Source organism: Cyprinodon variegatus, unplaced genomic scaffold (genome assembly GCF_000732505.1).
Source record: "Cyprinodon variegatus isolate N-32 unplaced genomic scaffold, C_variegatus-1.0 Scaffold213, whole genome shotgun sequence".
NCBI classification, from domain to species: Eukaryota; Metazoa; Chordata; class Actinopteri; order Cyprinodontiformes; family Cyprinodontidae; genus Cyprinodon; species Cyprinodon variegatus.
The window spans coordinates 444834-465534 of record NW_015150666.1 but is presented as its reverse complement, the minus strand read 5'-3'; the positions used below and the strand labels follow the sequence as shown (position 1 = coordinate 465534).

General features: G+C 38.7%; 1 protein-coding gene across 1 annotated transcript in view; it reads left to right on the top strand.

Moving 5' to 3' along the window:
- Window positions 1–20701, top strand: part of cbl (Cbl proto-oncogene, E3 ubiquitin protein ligase) — a 48734-nt gene extending 28033 nt beyond the window's left edge. The window contains exons 5-16 of the mRNA XM_015380427.1: window positions 4295–4416; window positions 6924–7061; window positions 7740–7827; window positions 8260–8391; window positions 9051–9269; window positions 9788–9919; window positions 10847–11266; window positions 13982–14067; window positions 14202–14396; window positions 14480–14565; window positions 14711–14956; window positions 16618–20701. Coding sequence (XP_015235913.1) covers window positions 4295–4416; window positions 6924–7061; window positions 7740–7827; window positions 8260–8391; window positions 9051–9269; window positions 9788–9919; window positions 10847–11266; window positions 13982–14067; window positions 14202–14396; window positions 14480–14565; window positions 14711–14956; window positions 16618–16913 — 2160 coding nt within the window. The 3' untranslated portion in view covers window positions 16914–20701. The remainder of the gene's footprint in view (window positions 1–4294; window positions 4417–6923; window positions 7062–7739; window positions 7828–8259; window positions 8392–9050; window positions 9270–9787; window positions 9920–10846; window positions 11267–13981; window positions 14068–14201; window positions 14397–14479; window positions 14566–14710; window positions 14957–16617) is intronic.

Below are 20701 nucleotides of genomic sequence, written 5' to 3'. Positions count from 1 at the left end.
TATATATAAAAAACTACAGACTATTATAAAAGGGTTGCAGATTTTTTTTCGTTATTTCTTGCCACAATTAATAAATGAATTACGCAACAACAATCCGCTGTGTAATCAGTTGTTTTGTGCATTAATAACATTCTTCCTTAATTTATGTTCAAGTTGAATTTCAGCATATTTAAGTGGGGATAGGGACAAAAACAATATTTTCTCTTTTACCTTATGGTATAAAGCTAGTGTAATTTCACAATTCAAAGAAATAAAGGTAAACATTGTAGTATTACCAATGTTCACCCTGTGAACTGACCCCCATTTTATTTAAACAGGTTTATTTCATGCACGCATAAGTTACAGCTGCTAAACAGCTCATGTAAACATTTTTCATCATTCATAATTGAATTTTTCTAAGAAGAGATAAATATTAGACAACATAATGAGAAAAGCCAACAGTCAACATGTTCACCTTTCTAAGTTGTTTAACCTTTTTCTGTCTGAAACTTCTGACTCATCATCTGGTCCCTGGATAAAATTATTCCTTGAAAATTGTATGCAAGGCTCTGATAGGATTAATGAAGCCTAAACCGATTACAGACGTTTCCTGCCTCAAACAAAGCGATCCTCCTTCTAATGTCCTCAGGCTCCAAGAGGAAGTAATGATGATGATGCCATTTTTAAAGGCTGCTTTTTATACGCTACTGACGCAATGTAAAAGGCTGCTATGAGTATTTTTTATTGCTTATTAATGTAAAGTTATCAAAAACCTTAATCAGTAAAAACCAAACACTAAATGCACAGCTGGTTTATATGAACTTTTAATGAAAGTCTTCTGTTTTTAGCAGGATCATTTGCAGTGAGGTTAGAGTGAGGCCTATTAGAAGAGATGTGGCTCGCTGTCTAGATCTGAGAAAGGCAGTTTGAACGTGTCACTTCCTCTGTGGCTGAACTATAAAAAAAAAAAACAAGATGCAGGTACAAGCCAAAGAAAACCTTTTACTCTCATTCTGCAGTTAACCTCACAGCTTTCAAATTTCACCGTTACTGTGGGTTTATCCAATAATGGCAGAAATATCACCACTGATGCACCAACTCCATCAGTCTATAATGAAATATGCGCTCAAAGGTCACGCATCGTGTGACCTTCTGCATTGGACATAGTGTCACACCTTGTTATTTTTTTTTAATGGGCTAAATACATCCCGAAATGATCAGTAGTCCGTTGTACTACATAGTGTCGGTTTGGTTAAAAAAACGAACAAGCGAAAATGGTACATCTGTTGGGGAAATACCCGGTAGCTAAAAACAGGAGCACTTTAGCTGTTGTATGTTGAAGCGATTTCATGAATATATTCCGTCACTGGGTGGTGTTATTTTTATTGTTTTTTTTTCTCTTGGATTGATTAATATTTTTCAAACATTTGAATTGTGTCGAGCCCCGGTTTTGACTGTCACTTCTCAGTATATGCAACATCACCATCTTGGTCACAACTCATAAAGAAATGTGCTCAACCTGTGCTGTGGTTGGTTCAGATGAAACAAGTACCGTATATCCATTCCTGTTGGTCTTTTTAGTGGAAACAGGCTTTTTTCTAGAAGACGTCCAATTAGTCATTCTAGAGTGTAGCTTTCTTACGTTCACATGCATTGCTCACAGATGTGCCGTGGGAGAATAAACGGTGCAAAGCGTCCATCTAGCCCTTGTTTGTTTTGATGATGCTAGATAGCAAGCTGTCTGATAAAGATAGATAGCGGTGTTGGAAATGAAGGCATATTTCATGAGAAATTTAGTAAAAGCATATGCTTGATTAGGGAGGCTGAAACGTGCACAGACTGAGAGGCTCATAATGTCCACGCAGTTATCTCAATTATGTGGGGGCCTTAAGAGTCACTGAACTTTTAGCAGTTTCTCTTAGCATTCTGGCTAGGTGAAGAACTCGAGACAATATAGAAAGATCAATCCAGTCATAAGTAATAATTTTCTTTGTGTGTTTAGAAATGGCGTCACAAGGCCTCAGTTTCATTTGCAGAAAATAATTACTTGACTCAATGCTGGTGCCTTTTCATCCCTATATCTCTATTTAGAAATGCATGCTTTTTTTTTTGAAGACCCTTACTTCATTAAAGCAGGCATTTCTCATGACAAACTGCATAGGTTATTACTCCAATCAACACTATTTAATAGCTGCATTAGAAGTATTGTTACTGTGGGATTTTTGTATTGTATTTTAATGTCTTAATGCTTTTGTTGTTAGAGATATGCAAAACTTTCAATTAAACTGTGGTGAACAAAATGTTCTTGTTTTAAACACTGGGGACAATATTTTTTTTGGTCTGTCTAATTTAAAGATAATAGACTGTTAGGAAGTCTTCAAAGAAAAAAAAAAAAAGAGAATCGCTTTTCCAGGGTATAATGATTGTACAGCAAACTATTTCAGTTCTTTTTTCTTTACATCTTGATTTATTTATTTTTTTTAATAGCAGAAAACTGAGGGCCATCGTCCTTTTTTTATTTTTTACCGAGAAACAAACATATATAGACCTCCAGTGATGTTTGGCAAAATGTCCTTTACTAAGGACCATTATCACTCTTAACTTACATTCTTGCTGGATATTTCAACCACTTAATAAAATGCACAAAGCAAAGAGTTGCAACAACACCTGTAGCTCGTATCAATGCCACGCTAAATTAGTATTGTATCCACATACAGCCTATAAATATCAATACTTTTCAATGCATCAATGTTTTTGATAATGCTAGTGTACAGTTCGTTTTAGTAGGAAGTGTGGTTTTCTGGACCAGACTCGATTAATCAGGAAACCTTTTCCCAAAGGTATAACTCCCTTCATTAAAGTGTGACTCACCCCGTGTAAAAACATAACTCTGTCCCCAGAGGAAGTGGAAAAAAAATGCCACCAAAGTAATCAGTGTCAATGGACAGGAACAGGACTGTGTTAAGATAAGTAGTGTTTTTTTTTTGTTTTGTTTTTTTTTTAGCTTATGTAAGCCTTATTGTAGCATGGAGAGGGAAACAAATGCTGGCCATGGACAGATGTTTTGAGATTCACCCCCTTGAAATCGGAGGTCGGAGGGATGTTATCAGTTTGGGCCTCCTGCTTTGAGGCACAGAAGCCAGTGTTCCAAAGTCAGTGGAGGAGGTTTTCAGACAAATACTGCAAAATAAAATTTTTTTTTTAGGAAAATCTAAAAGAAATAGTGGGACGGTAAGATTTAAATAGCACCCCATAGACCAAGGTTGTTCAGTTTGAATGCAAGAAAAATATGTTGTTGAATGTATATGTTTCCTGTATAATTTTAACCACCAATTGTCTAATAGCTCTTACCATGAAGGTATAAGAAAACTGTAAATAGTTTTCAGAACAATACAGAGGCCACCAAGGTACATGTCTAGAATAAACTGGAAGCTTTGACCTTTTTCTTGAGAAGCAAATAAGGTGGACAGACAGGAAGCAGACTTAAAAATGGATTGGTTTTAAAATGTTCATCTTCAAGCACATCCAAAATATCCACCTACCCTAAAAAAAACCCAAACATACTCTGTAAAATGTTTAAGGTCAAACGAAATAACGTTTGTGTTTTCAGGCCACATGAACAAGAAATGTGCTTGGGGGAATAATGATTAAGCTGCCCAACTTAAGTTATTCCAACTGTCAAGATTGCTAGTGGCAGCATCGTGCCGAGTACGTCGCTGGCTCACTGGAAAACTAGAATAACTGGGTTAAAAAAAGCTGTTATTTTGGTTGGGATCCTGTGTATTCAAACTGATTCTGAAATGGAAATAAAGACACTGATTCCAATATCAATCCATGTGGTCCTATTCATCTAAACCTGAATACATAATTGAATCAGGTTTGAATAGAGTAAACGGGCATGAAGTTCAGACTGCTTATTTCATTTTTTATTATGATTTCTATGGATCATTATAAGACTAAGAATTGGCTTAAATTCTATAAATTAACGATTATAATGTCAATAATAATTAGTACTCCAGGACAGTACTGTAAATAATTTGAATTATAGCTAGTATTAAATCATGTCAACAGCCTGTGATGCCAGAGAAAATGTGCTCTATTGTCTACCTATAACCACAGGCTCACTGAGGCTGGATCAGCCTATAATTCCTCCTGATGTTCACTAAACAGATGTTCAAACCCACTCATACATGTTGCAGTATCCAGTACATCTTGCCTCTATGGTTTTTCTTGTTTTACTATCTCCGTTCTCTAAAACACTGTGACTCATTTTGCCTTGCTCTTGTGCTCCTTCTGTGTGTCTGTGTGTGGGTAGCCTTGGTCATCCCTGCTGCGAAACTGGAACAGCTTGGCAGTTACTCACCCAGGGTACATGGCATTCCTCACATATGATGAGGTCAAAGCTCGGCTGCACAAATTCATCCACAAGCCTGGCAGGTAAGAAGCAATCCGAACACAAACACTTTTTAAAGGGTAAATTTTAGTGTCCCTTATGCTGACATATGTTTGTTTTTTCTTAGTAGCTTGTTAGCTGCATTTCTCAGGGTTTTTTGTTAGTATATAGCTTATGAAATGGGCCGTGTCTTTTTAGGGACAGTTTGAATCTGGGTGATTTTTATGCTGCATATGCTGTAATTTGTGTGGGTGCGTGCGGGGGAGTCCAAGGAGCCCAGGGCAGCGTGGCACCGGTACCTTTCATCAATGGCTTGATTGTTCATTAGGATGCTGATGTCACCCTTCAGGCCCGGCCCGCTAAAGGCCACATCAACACCAAAAGCACTTACTGCTCACTTTAAAAGCAATTTTCTTACACTTTAATACAGATCTGCCTGACCATTACATTTATTTTTTATAAAGCTACAACTTAACTGCATTGACATTTTCTATGTTGAGGAAAAAGCTCATCTTACTTTTTGGAAGCTAACATTTGAAACCAGTTTTATTTCTAATGTTACTCTGTTTCTCCTTAAAAAAAATGTTTTATGCAGATTTCTTAACTTGAGGGGAAACGGCATGTGAAGCCCAGAAATCCCGGTCTCTTGCTGACTCATTGGCAGCTCCTCTTTCACTGTGTTTGTTAGATTTCCTCTTTCAGTTTTAATATCTCTCTTTCAAAACTGTTTTAAATAAAGATGGAATAAATCAGGGGTAACCAATCGAAAATCAGTGGTTTCCGAATACAGAAAATCATCAACCAGTAATGGTCCGGAGACATTTTTAATTATAATCTGTTACTTTAAACAGAATTTAACACTGAAATAAAAAGCAGATTTTAATGCATCTACATTGAATTTTTAATAATAAAAAATAACTGAAGTGTTTTTTCAAGTAGAGAACAATCGTTCAGTTTGGTATATGGACAATTTCCTGATTCACATATTTGATAAAACACCTGAACTGACCGTTTGTTTTGGAGTTTTTTTTCTTTCTATAGCTTAATGAGAGCAGCGGGCTTTAGGCTGCCCTGCAAGGCTTTAAACCCGGGTTTGAATGCGACAAATCCATTCTCAAGCACATATCAAGGTGCTCATTCATGAGCCTGGATATTTATTTTTGATTATGTTAATGGTGGAGAATCCTGCTTCACAGCAGCAGGTTGAGCCGAACACACTGAAAATGTGCAGGGTCATCTTTGAGCACACCATTTAATTTTTCTTTCACCAGTTCACCGCGGGTCTTCCAGCACTCCACTGTTTCTCTGCTTTTTTTTTCCTTCCTCGTCTTCTCCCCCTTTCCCACCGCCCGGCGTGCCACAGGTTTGCCTGCTGTGTCTAAAAGTGTCTCGCAGCAGTGACTCTGACTGACACAGCTCAATGGCTAATTTTTATTATGTTTAGCCTGGTCCCGGCGCTCCAGACAGCTTTACCATATTAACAGGAGAAGCTGCGCAAGTGACGTTAGACTCTGTCATCAGACAACATGCGGTAATTTATAAACGTTTTAAATCAGGTTGGGTCTGGATTAGCCAGCAGGTGGGTCTGGATCAGGACTGCAATCCGCTAATCTGTGACCTCTGGAATAAATTATTCTAATTTTCGAGTTTCTTGCAAACCTCCATTTGAGCTGTCCACCATTTAATTATTTCTATGTCCCCAGCAAAAGCATAATAAACCTAAAGTCCTGTCCTGCATGTTTTCTGACTCTTTTTACTGTTGCAGATCTGGTTTAAAAGAATTGGTAATAAACTGTTTTTTTTTTTACATATAAATATGCTAAATACATGCATCCATTATTTGAAACATTTCTGAGTTTTATTAGGATTGTGGATAGGCCCTAAATCCCAGTAAGTAGTCAGTGTCTCCATTTTGCTAAGTCTGTTAGTCTGTGGTATTTGATTACTTTCCCCTCACTTTAGATCAAATTGGGTGATCTTCAATGATTAGTTTGGTACTAACTCTTTGTATCGTAGAGGTAAGCATTTATGTGAAAAAATAATGAAAAGATGGCTTTAAACTCCACACAGAGGAAGAAAAATGCAGCAGTCCATTCAGTCTGAGGGAAAACCCTCTCATCTTCTCTCAGTACTTTTATGGAACAGGAATACATATTTCCCTTACTTATCGGCTATATTTTTTCAAACACTTCTTTCTAATTCTCTGCCGGCTGGCTCTTACTACAGAGACAGAAAGCCTGTGGTCTCCTTCAGTAAAGACGACTGGCAACTGTTAGGAAAAGACCCAACTTTCAAAAGGATCACCGTAAATATGAGGTGATGCTAAGAAAAAGTCAAACTGTAACCACAGAGCCGGGTCCAGACCACGGTTTAAAAATTGCTGTATTCAGCAGACTGTTTTAGAAGCAGCATCAGATTTTTGTTTTATAATATTGATTAGAAAATAATAATAATAATTTTAAAAAAAACTAAGGTTAGTTTGTTTACAGATCTTCGATTTCTAATGTTTCTTTTTTTTAGGTTTTTTACAGATGTACTTATGTCTCCCCAGTTATATCTTCCGACTGAGCTGCACTCGACTTGGCCAGTGGGCTATTGGCTACGTGACAGCCGACGGGAATATTCTCCAAACCATTCCTCATAATAAACCCCTCTTCCAAGCCCTCATAGATGGTTTCAGGGAAGGCTTGTAAGTTTGGCTAATTTATATCTGGTGTGGTTTTTCATCTTAGTTTCTGAGCTTTTTCTGTCCGTTCAGATTGTGCTCCTTAGATTCTTATTTTTCACACGTTTCTTATTCTTTGAAATGTGCATCTCTACTTGAACTTGGTTACCCCCTTTCGTTTGGATCCTTCAGTTAAATCTGCCTCTCAGCTTCAAGTGAATCCAGGCATATCTAACTCATCCCTCTCCCTCAACTACTGTTATAACTAAAGCAAAAGCATTGATTTCTAATGCGGCCCTCACTGGGTTACCCGGCTGGCTTGAAACTCGTCTTTTCCTGCCTGTGGTGATTCCTGTGTTTAATGAAAACTGTGTTTGGCCTGCCTCAACCTGTAATAAAACGTTGATTTGATCTGGGAGAGCCTGTAAAGTATATGGCCTGTGTCTACAAAACATTTATCAGACAGTAATTACAGCATTCAGCCCATTTGTGAAATAGTCGTGTACTGTACATGCATCAGCTCGCATAGAGTAAATGAACTCCACAGATGTTTTTATTGCTGCAGGTTGTTAGGTACACAAGTCATTCTAACTAATAACGCTAATTACTTTTCAATTAAACTGCTTGTTCATTTAACTAGGCATGTTTTCTGTGGGCACATTTTTATGCTGTTTTACTTCTTCTTTTTTTTTTTTTCCCCAGCTATTTATTCCCCGATGGTCGAACCCAAAACCCGGATCTGACAGGCCTCTGTGAGCCTTCACCTCAAGACCACATTAAAGTCACACAGGTCAGAGCAACACCAGCAGCTTCTTGTTTTGTTTTTTTTGTTTGTTTGTTTTTTTTTTATGCATTTCCAGTTTTATTAAAATAATCCATGAATGTTTATCTATCATTCGTAGCTGTACTGAATTCCTTCGCTCTTTATTCTCACTATGTTAAATAGGTCGTGTTCTTAGACAAACCAAAGCGCCCCTAATTGAATGGTATAGCTCTGAACTTAAAGGTCACAGCTTTTTCGGGGGAAATGGTGAGGGTTAAAAGAATTTAATGCTAAAGTTCTAGTCAACCTTACTTCTGAAACTACAACTACGCCTCTGCTCTAACTGAATGCTCTTCATCCTTCCCGACAATCAGGTGGTGTCAGTTCTCCATGATGTTACATTTTTCTCTTTTTTTGTGTGTGTGTGTGTGTGTGTGTGTGTTTTGTTTCCGCCCTCAGGAGCAATATGAGCTGTACTGTGAGATGGGCTCCACTTTCCAGCTCTGCAAAATCTGTGCGGAGAATGACAAAGATGTGAAGATTGAGCCCTGTGGTCATCTCATGTGCACCTCCTGTCTCACTGCCTGGCAGGTAAAACCGTGGGTGGAAGCAAAGGGTTTGGGGTTGGTGAGCTTACAGATAAATGAATTGTGGTTCTAGTTTGTGCATATTATGGAGAAGAGATCATTTTTATGTCTGTGTTTATTGGTAAAGAAGCCGCTGTTTGGCTAAATGTTAGCTAACATTTTTAAACTTAAATTCTACGTTTTGTTTGAATTCAATCTAAGCGGTTTGTCTATGTTGGGGTTTAAGTTACAGGCAGATCCAACAGGAAAAATGCACACCAACAAAAACAGAAAGGGGGGTAATTTCACTGCTGCTTCTTTTGCCTTGTTTTAAACTCCTTAGATCAGGTTTTTTGATTGGTTAGGATACTTAAACGGGTCTGGTATAGATGCCAAGCTGTGCATTAATAATTATAATTGATTATAATTTAACTGTATTGCTCTCACATTGGAGAAATTTATCTCTGCATTTAAGTTAAAATCTCTTAGTTTATTTTGGTTTGACATCTTGAAATGAAGCTGAACTATTTTGAAAGTCTGCTGTGTACAGGAAGAAAATCTAGAAATCTTGGTTTTAAAATGAAACTATTCAAGAACCCGGTTTAGCTGGTTTTTCTGACGTGCTTGAAGGTCACAGCTGGTTGTTAACATGCTGTTACTCTCATGATTCTGCTTTTACTCCAGGAGTCGGAGGGTCAGGGAACAGGATGCCCCTTCTGTCGCTGTGAGATTAAAGGTACCGAGCCCATTGTTGTAGATCCCTTTGACCCCAAGGACAACAGCGGGGGCTCAAGTCGGGGCACCATGGGGGCAGAGGGAGCTCCATCGCCAAGCTATGACGACGACGATGATGACAGACTTGAAGACCCCCACCTGGTAATGAGCAAACTTGCTTGCACAAAGGTAAGACTGTGGAAAAAAGTTTGAGTAAATTGAAACAGAATGTATTTTCTATGGTCTTCCCTGTTATGAAGCAACCCACTAGGGACACCTCACACCAGTCTCTGTGTAGATAAAACACATTCTAGTCTGTCACGTCTTTCTCCTCTGAGCTACAAGCTCACGTCGTGTTACTCAGGGCTTTCATCTCCATCTTTCAAGCTACCAGAGGAGCCGTTTTTTTTTTTTTTTACCTCTTGGTGTTTGAAATTTGGGACATTCTTCTGTCTTACATCTTTTTATGCCTCTGAGAAAATCTTTATACATTATTTGGTGACTACCTGAAATAGCAAACTTTGATGTGATCCCAGAATCTTCTTCTGCTCTCTCCAACCCAACCTGTTGAATGACTTCTATAAGTTGACATATTATCCATAATTTTAAGCCAGAACTTATTTGATTCTGCATTTTCTACATAGCTTAGTGCTAATACAGTTTTAGACTGGATCTAATGTTTTTTTTTTCTCCTTTGTCTAATCCAGGTGGAGCGCCCACCATCACCCATGTCCATGCCTCCTCAGGCATCTCTTCCCCCAGTGCCTCCCAGACTTGACTTGCTACCACACAGACCTCCAAACCCTCCTGGGGCATCCAGTCCAGGGGCCACCAGTAAGGTAATTAACCACCCCAATGAACTCGTCCAATACGTCCAGTTTATTATACAGCAGTATAAATGTGGTCAGGATCGTAGCCGGAAACATTTGTCAAAGCTTTTAAAGAGTATTACGAATTTGTTTAGTCCAGGAAGGATACCACGATAAAAACACCCTGGACCAAGTGTGTCATCTCTGAAGAGAAAAGAAGACGGAGGGGGAACAAAAAACATACCATTGTTAAATAAAAACATGTGCGAATTAATATTTTTACCTTTCATTTTCTTCTTATTTCTTTGTTAGGCTGTAGTTAATAAGACGATCGTATGTACTGGAAAATTTTCACTGTATTTTCTATTGGTTGATGATAATAAGATGTCTGCTTATAAACATAAACTGCAGTTGGGAGGTGCCAATGGCTGTGTCCCTCAATCACTATATGGAGCGGGGATTATACAGTAGACTTTATAATGAACTCAGTTAACTGACCGTTTGGACAGATGATCAATACTTTTCGCTCCCTGTTGGTCACGTAACCCTGCCTCTCCGCATGGTGCTAGCGTCATCTTTATTTTTCTCCTCTCGTCGGTTTGGGACAGCGGGCCGCTGTGACAACAAATCCCATGATGCTTTGCGAGGAGAGCGCTCCTCATAAAGCATTCCTGGATATATCTGCTTGTCTAGTGACCATAGAAGAGTCCACTACTTTTTCATCAACTAGATATTCGAACACTCATTTACAATGGAATAACTACTATATAGTGCCCTATGTAGTTTTTAGGGCGGACATTCAGACACAGCTCATGTTTACAGATGTTCTTTTTTTTAATCCTCCTGATGAATTCTGGTTTTCCATCTAAACTGATTGTTTCCTGCATTGAAGAAAAATGTCTTTTGGTCTGTGCAGTTTTAGGTCTAAAATACCTTCTATCTCTTTTATCCCTTCAGGCAGCATCACATCACAAAGACAAGCCTCTTCCACTTCCTCCTGCCCTGCGGGACCTCCCCCCTCCTCCTCCTCCAGACAGGCCCCATGCAGTTGGGGGAGCACCCGAAGGTCGGCATCCGAGACGGCCCCTACCCTGCACTCCAGGGGACCCCCCTCGAGAGAAGCTCCCTCCCACACCCCCGAACCGTCCAATGACGGACTGGAACTCCAGGCCTGTTCCCAAAGCCCCCGCCGCCCAATCTTCATCATCCTCACCTTCCTCCTCATCCACCCATGCGGCCATCTTGGGAGTGGACCTCCGTGCGGGTGTCAGGGAGCTCTCCAATAGACACTCTCTCCCTCTGGCTCTGCCCTCTGCTCTAGACAACCGCTCAGACTCTCAGAAGAACAACAGCTCCCTCAGCCTGGACCACCAGCTGGTCAGAACAACCACTAACAAGCACACGCCACAATAAACAGCTTATTCATCAGACAGGAGGAAAGACATTAGATCAGAGCTGTAGAGCAGTTTTTTCCCCACATTTATTCCTCTTTATCTTATTTATTTAAATTCATTATAGGTAAAAAGCACATTGAAGTACTAAACACCTTTAAGATAATTTGATTTATAAAACCAAGTGCAGTTTTTATACACTTTAATTTAAAGTGGAAGAAGAAAATATGGAAATCTTTAGGAGTATTTCTGAAATGTTTGTAAAAAGTAAAATACATCAGTGGAAATTTTATTTATTTTGTAGATACAAAGTCAGTAATTTTTTATCTAAAAAGTGCAAGTAAGAAAGAAGTTTAGATGATTTGAATTGCAGTACTTTTTTGACGTGCCATCAAATATTTATTAGGGTATATTGTATTTTTTTTTTCTTTTAACTCCTAAAAAAAAAAAAAAAAAAAAATTTTGTTAGTAACCCTGATTAAGTTAAGCAGAGACTTTGTTGATGTTTTCTAACTGAGGTAAAAAAGCAAGAACCAAAGGTTTAAAGCAAAACTTGTATTTAACTTACTTGGTTCATTAAGTAAAATTTAAGGGATTTTTTTTGTACACATTTCCCGTCTTTCCAAATAATTGAAGTAGAAATAACCTTTATCGTAACACATAGGGGAATTCAGGCTTACAAGCATTAAAGGGAGTGTATAAATCCAGCACCACATCTGTTCACATGGGAATGGATCACTTACAGGAGCTTGGTGATTTCCAGCATTACACTTAGGAAATTTTAGGTCCTCATTTCATACGGAAATCTGACCTTTCAATAATTCACAGTCAGCCATTATAACAAAGAAGCTGCTGTCATGTGGATGATTGAATGGAAGTTTACCGCTGTTTAAAATCAGAGTGGTCAGTGAGGCTGATGGTGTTTATAGGGCATAAACTTTCTTCAGGGTTAAAAACTGCAGACCTACAAACTTATTGTGGTCTTAAGCTTATCGGTGCACATAGATAAGAGTAATCCAACAGCATAGCCCCATTTGGATATTTGTCTTCTGACAGACAGTCATTCCTCTGTCTGATAAAACTCACAGACAAGGTAGTTACATGAAAAAAGCACTTTACTGACTGGATGTGTCAAGTGTGGGGTAAAAATAAGCCTCAAATCTTCCAACTCAGTTTAACTGTGTTTTATATATTTTCTGAAAATACTTCCTTATAAAACTGAAGACCAACTATATGTTTGGTTTATTCACTGAGGTGCTCTGTCTAATGCTTTAGTCTCTGTCAGACATTTAGTGTCGGTCTTAACCACCTCCTACTGTCCCCCTGAGTTTTCTGCATTTTTCCTCAGTTTGTCATATTATCAGAAAAAAACTTAGCAAGCACAAAACCAGAGCAGGATCGATGGCAAAGAGCTGACTTCACTCTCTATGGATGAGTAGGCGAAAAAAGTCTCAGGCGTTTAAAATCTTTTCCTTCTCCATCATTCCTCAATACCAAACTTTTTTTTATCCCTCAGCGATTAGTTCTCAGTGTCTTGATGATAGAAAATTTTGTAATTCTTTCTGTCCTGTTTATTCTTTTATATAATCCTTAATGCATTTCTCAGGAGCATAGGCGAAAACAACCTTGGAAGTGAATTAAGTTCAATTCAAACACCTCTAATAGGCATGAGGCACTCCAAGGCCAGGCCCTACTAAAAAAACAGATTCTCCTCCCATGACTCTGGCATAGGCCTTCCTGGAGAGGCTGAGAAGTGTGTCTCCCGCCCCTTCTTATGGGGGACAACCACCACCCCAATCTGCTAGCTCAGGGGAACTTTCCCAGACCTCCACGCAATGTTGAAAAGGCGTGTCAGCAATGATAACCCTACAACATCCAGAGATCTGATGTAGTCGGGGTGGATCACATCTAACCCCAAAAGTTTGCCAACATAGTTTTCTGACCAACTTTGTGTTCATCTCTGTAGTTTCCAAATTCAGTAAGAATGTCCTTATGAGGTTGAAATGTAAGTGCTCTCCAACTGAACTAGGGCTGAAACAATCAGATTGATCGTGATTAATCAATTATTGAAATAATCGTCAATTAATTTAGTAATCGGTTTAATGTGTTTGTACAGCAATTATACCAAAATTGTAAAAAAAATAAATAAAAATATGCAAAGAATTTACATATAAGATTTAAAAAAAATAATTCCGTCGGTCAATACGTTCTATCCAGAACTCCTCACTCAGAAAAATTTAAGTTTCACCTGGTTTCTTTTCTTCTTTAAAGAACCTTTTGCTATCCAATTATTAATCGATTAATCGAAAAAAAAATAATCAACAGATTAATCAATTTGCAAAAATAATCGTTATTTGATGCCTTAAACTCAACATTATTTCCATCTTAACCTAACAAGATGACATAAATTGGTCTTTTCACATGCTTGGTTTAATTCTATTTCGACCGACAATGGGGAAATGAGACAAAATAGAATTAAATTGTCTTAACTGTCATTATACATACAAAAGAGCATAATTTTAATTTATCATTAGTTACATTATTTCATGCTACTGTTAGTTTATCTTTGAGCTTCTTTGTTGTGCTGGAAGTATTTTTTTCTCCAGTTTGAAATGGCTATCAGTCAAAAAGCAACTAAATTATATTTTGTTTTAAATCTGTGTGTCCAGTCACTTCATGTTGAAATCTGTTTCCCTCTCAGAGTTTTGCAATGGCTTCTCAAGATTATGACAACCCCAAAGTGAAAGCATCTTCCTCAGCCAATGCCATCTATTCTCTGGCGAACCGGTATGTCCACCTGGTCCTGAAACTACTTGCCTATATACATTCCTCACAGGCGATCCTGAAGAATGACTTTGTTTCAAGTTGAATTTTGGTCTTAATGTTCAGTTAATATTCTTGAATTGTTTGTTATTCACCAGACCATCTACAGCCTTGAGGCAGGTGACTGGAGAGGAGAACTGTGACAGTGAGGAAGACTCGGAGTATATGATTCCTTCATCTCGTCCCATCGCGGTACCACCTATACCGGATACCTTACCGGTCCAAAGGCCCCCACAGCCTCAACCCATGGCAGCTCTCCAGGCCCATACTCAAGCCCCCACACTCAACTCACGGTATTCAACCTCCAGATTTGGCACCACTAGGGAGTTTTAGTAGTTTCTGTGTGAGCTTATAAATGCATTGTTTGTTGTTGTAGGCTCACGGTTGGTGCAGAGGATGGGCCAATGTTGGCTGAAGCCATGTACAACATCCAGGCGAGGTTGCAACCAGCCATAGATTCAGGTATTTGGTTTTGCTAACCATCATACAGAATAGACTGTTCATAAATGATGTCAAAGTATTCCCATTAAGAAGGAGCATCTCCGACCCTCTGTGTGAAAAATTGAACTTTTCCTGGTTTTGTAATCGGATCACCTTCCACCTTCAGATTACTCAGAGTTGCCTCCTCTACTGGTCACCAACGGCCCCAGAGATCATGCAGCAGAGGACCGAGATGAAGACGATAACGGCTATGACTTCCCAAAGCCACGGCTACCGCAGCCTCCTGCTCGGCGGACCCTTTCAGAAATAGGGGGGTCCTTGTCATCATCTTCATCCTCCTCATCATCATGCTCATCTTCTGTGGCCGCCTTCAGTCGCCTCTCTCTAGATTCTGATATTGGAGCTGCAGCATGTAAGTTTAAGAGTTACCCGTCCACTGTTTTTATGCAATATCATTTTTGAATTAATCAGTCAGTTTATTCACACAGATTAACAATTTTCATCATTGAGTCAAACACATCATCTAACAACACATTTGAAAAGAAAACAGTCTGCATTCTTCTCATATCAACACTGATCTCTAAATTTCAAACAATTAAATTCAATCAGTTTTCTTGCCTTTATCTGAAAATCCAAGATCTTGCAAGATTTTAACAATCCCTTGGTCATCCAGCCTTTTACATTATTATATGATACTTTCTTATCATATAACAATTTAAAAACTTCCATAAATGTTTCACACATTAATACTGTATATAAACTTTCTTTTTTTTCTGTCTATTATGATTTTAACATTCTTTATTTTCTCAACATTTTTGGTTTGTTAATTTTACTGTGATGAGCTATGAATATTGGTAAATAATCACTTATTAGGAAGTGAATAGCCTTACCGATTTCATCTTTAAAAACATCAATTAAATTTGTACCATTACTGGTGATTCTGCTTGGTCGAGTAAACACTGGAAAAAATGTTCTACTGGTCATCCCATCTAAACAATCTGTAGTCATTTTGTGGTGGTCTTTGTTTTAGATTTAGCATTAGTAACGTTAGAAGCTTATTTTTCAGTTAGATGGGCAATACTTTAGTGATCTCTACAACTTATATTTTCAACAAACTGAGTTTCCTTTTTGTTATAATCTTTTGTCTCTCTGTTGCTTCCTGAATTAACCATAAATGTCATAAAGTAGTTTCATTTTGAATAGCTTCTTAGACTTATGTGCCACATCTGCATACAATTGTAGCCAATCAATTAAGGCTGTTAACACTATTTTCAAGTCCTCTTTGCTTACTTAGTAACAGGCCATACAGAATAGGGATATCAGTTGACATAATGGTTAAAAGATCAGACTTATAAGCTTTGAACTCTGCATCACTATGAGAAGTAAAGCTGCAACCATCTTCTGTTTACTCTCTGCTAATTTTGGGACTCCTGGCTGCCTCAGTCAGTCTGTGGAACAGCAACTGTTTTATTTGTAACCTAGCAAGTCTTTTCCTAAGAAGCAGAAGGAATAATGTAGGAGCACATGTTAAACGCTCCATAATTGCCTTAAAAAAAATAAAATAAAATACCGGTAAATAATTTTTTTTTTTCCTCTCTCTCTCTCTCTTACCAAGATTGAGCTTTATGATGGTATTTTGGTGCAGCTATTGACAATTTTCATGAAGGTGTCATGTTGAAACATTTGCATGTATTCCTTCCGGAGGTTTCAGCCACAGCGCAGGAAGTCTGTTCAGCAGTGGCTTCTTAATTTCTCACGCCGATGTCTCTGTGTTGCATTGACATTTACCACACATGAGCACTCTGCATGTTTGGATCTGAGAGCCAATTAAATCACTCTGCATCAAGCTGACAAGCTCAAAGATTATAATTGGCCTCTTGCAGTGCTTTGTTAAATGTCACAGCAGTGAAAAGCCGAAAAGGTTTCACATTGTGTGAAAGGACACGTGTCATCCCTCAGACCTAATTATAGTCATGAACATATTTAACTGTAGAGCTCTTTCCATTTAAACACATCTTTAAGTTGACCTTTTGTTGCTGTTTAAATCCAAAGACTTCCTCTTTTCTTCTTTAGCTGTTTTAGAGCCAGTGGAAGCACCAGAGAGACCTCCAAAACCCCTGCCCAGGCGGATCAACTCGGAGCGCCGCCACAGCCCCGTCCCACCTGTCCCCGTTCCACCCAGCAGCGTAGCAGCAGGCGTGGAGGCCAACCCAATGATCAGCAGCGAGATTGAGCACCTCATGAGTCAGGGATACTCCTATCAGGACATCCAGAAAGCTCTGATGATTGCACAAAACAATATAGAAATGGCCAAGAACATCCTGCGCGAATTTGTCTCTGTTCCCTCCACTGCACACATTCTCACATAGCAGATTGTTGGGTCCATGTTTTAAGGTTTGCTCTCTTTGCCATAGCTTGGCCCAGCCCTGGTTTGGTTTAGGTCGGCACAGATCAACCTGAAAAAGCCCACTGCCTCCAGGACTACGTAAAGTGCTGGCTGACACCCTTCGCTCCACCCCCCCTCCTCTACCAAAAACCCCTCCTGTGGTTTCAGAGCCACTTGTTGCCCAGTAAGCTTTCAGTATCTGCAGGAATCTGCGCCCTGCACTCCACGCGCTTTCAAAAGTGTTGCGCCTTTTTTACTTTACGGTTTCTGGAGCCGCTCTTCAGAACCGGCTGAACGCAGCGACCCCAGACATAGGAATCTGCCGAAGACGAACTCATCTTTAATGTTGAAGCCTCTCGCTGAAAATATAATCAACACCTCACAAGTAAAACTAAAAAAAGTGTATGACTATATGAGAATTTAATATATAAGTATATATTAAATGTGTGTAATATATACAGTACGTGCATAAATAATATGTGAAACTGGTTTTGCTTGGAGGGTTGCTGTTGGTACCACTGTGGGGGGGGTTTGATTACAAGGAAGAGGAAGGATGAAACGGGCGTCTTCCTCACCAGGATGTGTTAATCAGCAGCAGCACCTTGAAAAATGCGCAATAGAGCTTTTCATCTTGACTTAAGTCTGATACGGCCTTTAATTAACGTTACTTTGGTACCTTTTTTTTTTTCTTCTTAAACATTTGTTGGCTTTCTTTGAAGCATGATGATGGTTTCAGGTCTGGACATGTTGCTGGCTACTTGTGCTTTTTGTGGACGTGAGCGTGCGTGTGTGTGTGTGTGGGTTTATGTTTGCCAGACTTTTTGCTCCATTCGTCCTGCTCTTAGATAAAGACCCTGGTCCCTCCCTCTCCTGTTCGTCTCTACATGAATGTGTACCGCAGTCCGCGTAACGTGACTCGCGCTCAGTAAATGTACTACTGCTCTAGTTGAAAAGGCAGGGCCTGCATCTGTAGAGAAACTCGGCGGATGCGTCCTGCAGCGGCCAGACAGGCTGGTTGTTGTGTGATCTGTGGCGGCTCACGTTTTCTTTCTGTGGGCTGAACTCGCTGGCTGGTCTGAGTTTCTGTCTCCAGCTGAGTCCAGTGTTACAAAAAAAAAAAAGGATTTACTTTGGTAATATATTATTGTTATATGATCATAAATATTGTTGTTAAAGTTAATTCAGAAGTGTTTCACTGCTGCTATTATTGTTAGTGCTAAACAATTAAAGCCTTAAATGTACATTTGTGAATACTGTGTTTTAACCGTCATCCTGTTTCTTTAAAGTGACAGTATCTTCTGTCTTTCCAGTTCATAATGTAGCATACTTGAAAAGTACATGCAGCTCGTGAGCCTCTCAAGCTGCCGAGTCGGCCTGGTAGTGTTTATAACTTTTATTTTGCTATTTCTAGACTATATACAGGGTTTCTATGCAGTCTGAAAAAGTTTGAAATATGATTTTTATGCCTCAAAGGTTGGGAATGTACAAAAATCTGAGTTTCCACATAATGTTTGTATTTTCATTCTCTTAAAGATAAAAACCTCAAAATTAAGAACATTACATTTAGCATATTAAGAAGTCTTGTAGAAAATGAAGGGTAATTTCACAGCCTTTTTGGGGAAAGAGCTGCATGGTTTTAGGAATTCAAACTATTGTAAAACTATATTTATTGAGATTATTCACATTTTTCTTACTTTCCTGTAATCATAAGCCCTGAATTATCCCAAAGCTTTGGTGCCTGGTTCACTAAGATCTGGGTGAAGTGTTTGCATGAATGGCAGCAAATTCCCATCCTATAGATCAAGAACTATATAACTTGCAACAGAGAGTGACTGTCGAAATACTAACCATTCCGACACTAAGTTTCAGTGATGACTTTACAAGTTTTACAGCCAGGTAAAGAAACCCCTGACATTGCACAAGGATGATTTGACAAAATAGGTCTTTTGGAGTTTAAAATAGACATGAAAAAAGAATTTATAGAAGCTAAATGACTATAAATATGACAACCGTTGGTATGAAGCTGAGGCAACATTCAGCTGCACAATGGTCATCTGTATTTTCCCAGGTTGGAGCAATTTACAAATATCTTGGTTTTCTCCTTAGGAGAAGAAAAAAAGAAGCAGGCAGCTGAATGCTATTGAATAGCAACAGGTGGGGGAGGGTTAATGTTCCATTACTCACAAAAAATACATTGATATATTTATTTTTTTAATATACAATTTAAAAAATTGTCAATTTATATCAAACTGCAGTTGGTCTATATTTAATGTAGTGTTATTCATCTTTATCAGGGTTTAATGATGCAGACATTGAAGAAAAGTTGAATTAAAGTTGACCAGAAGCCAGAAAAGCTGTGTAATTGCCCTTCATCAACAATTTAAGGTTCGTTTTTTGTTTTTGTTTTTTCTTAGTTTGCATAATTTAGAGATAACAGTTTAAACTTCGTTGTCCAAATTTGAATTTTATTTTATTTTGTAAACAAACAAAAAAGTACTAATTTGACCTCATAGAAATAGGAACCCTGTATATATTGGCAGCAATAAAGCAAACTAAATGCTTTAGTGGGTTTTTGTTAAAGGCTCATACTTTCTCTTCTCTGCAGTTCTAGTGTCTCCCTGCTCTGAAGGGGAGCGAGCAGCGAGACTTTTTGTAGCGTAGGCTCATGGGTACGCTGGCCCAACCCCACGGTCTACGGTAAAAATCAGTATTTGGGCCGACTGTAAGAACTAACTCAGGAATACATGCTGTCAAAAAGCAGAGGAGACTCTGCACAGACAGCAGCTCACCTGTGTACAGCCAAAAGTAACTGCTTCTTAATCACACTTTAAGTTGCACATTTGTTTTTTTATATTGTTTTTTCTCGGTGTTTGCAGAAGCAGCTTTCACCTCTAGGTACTCTGAATTTATAGGGTATATATTCACACAAGCAGCTTTTAGGTACATTAAGTAAAGGCTGTCCCAGTATATGAAGAATGTCTTTGTGTTTTGTTTTTGTTTGTTTTTTTCAATCAGGAGCCACTTTGTCTTCTCTTCAGGCTAATGTGTGTGTTGACTGGAAGCTCACTCTGTGCTGTCTAGCTCCTTTTTATGTTTATTTCCTAGTTGCCTTGAGAAACTTCTTGAATGACGGGTGGTGACGGATTAGGGAAGTCCGCAATCCTCAATACTGTACCGACGTTTCAAGGCTGCATCTCATTCTCATGTATTATTATTCATCTTTATTTTTGCACGGCATACCGATTTGTGCTTTGATACTGTCACTCTAAAGAAAGCCAAATTGTATAAAGTAAAGAAAAAAGAAATAGATTTTTTTCTATACTGTACATTTAATTTTGTCCCAAAGGTTTTGTTTACTTGATTTCCATGACTTGTGCCATGTTATAGAGATCATCACCGAGATCCTTACTTTGTTTTTTTTAAAAGGCCTTGATATTCTAGGAGTGTCTGTAGATGTCGATCTGTACCTGTTGGTCTCTGAAGGCAACATAGTGCAGTAATGCTTGCATCGATTTGTCCTCTGCCTCTTCAGCCGCATCTAACCTCATCCTCAAATGTTTCAGTGACCCTTTTCCAGATCAGTGCTCAGTCCTGAGAAATTTCAATTTTCAACCAGGAGAGGGGGCTGTGGGTTTACTTTAGTCTTTCCCCCTACATCAAATAAAGGCATTCATTTTTTTTATGGTTTTTAAAGCTCATATCAAATTGAAAGTATGCACATTGCTGTTAATAAAAGAATAAGCAAACGCTGTATGTGTCTTTTTTTTTACA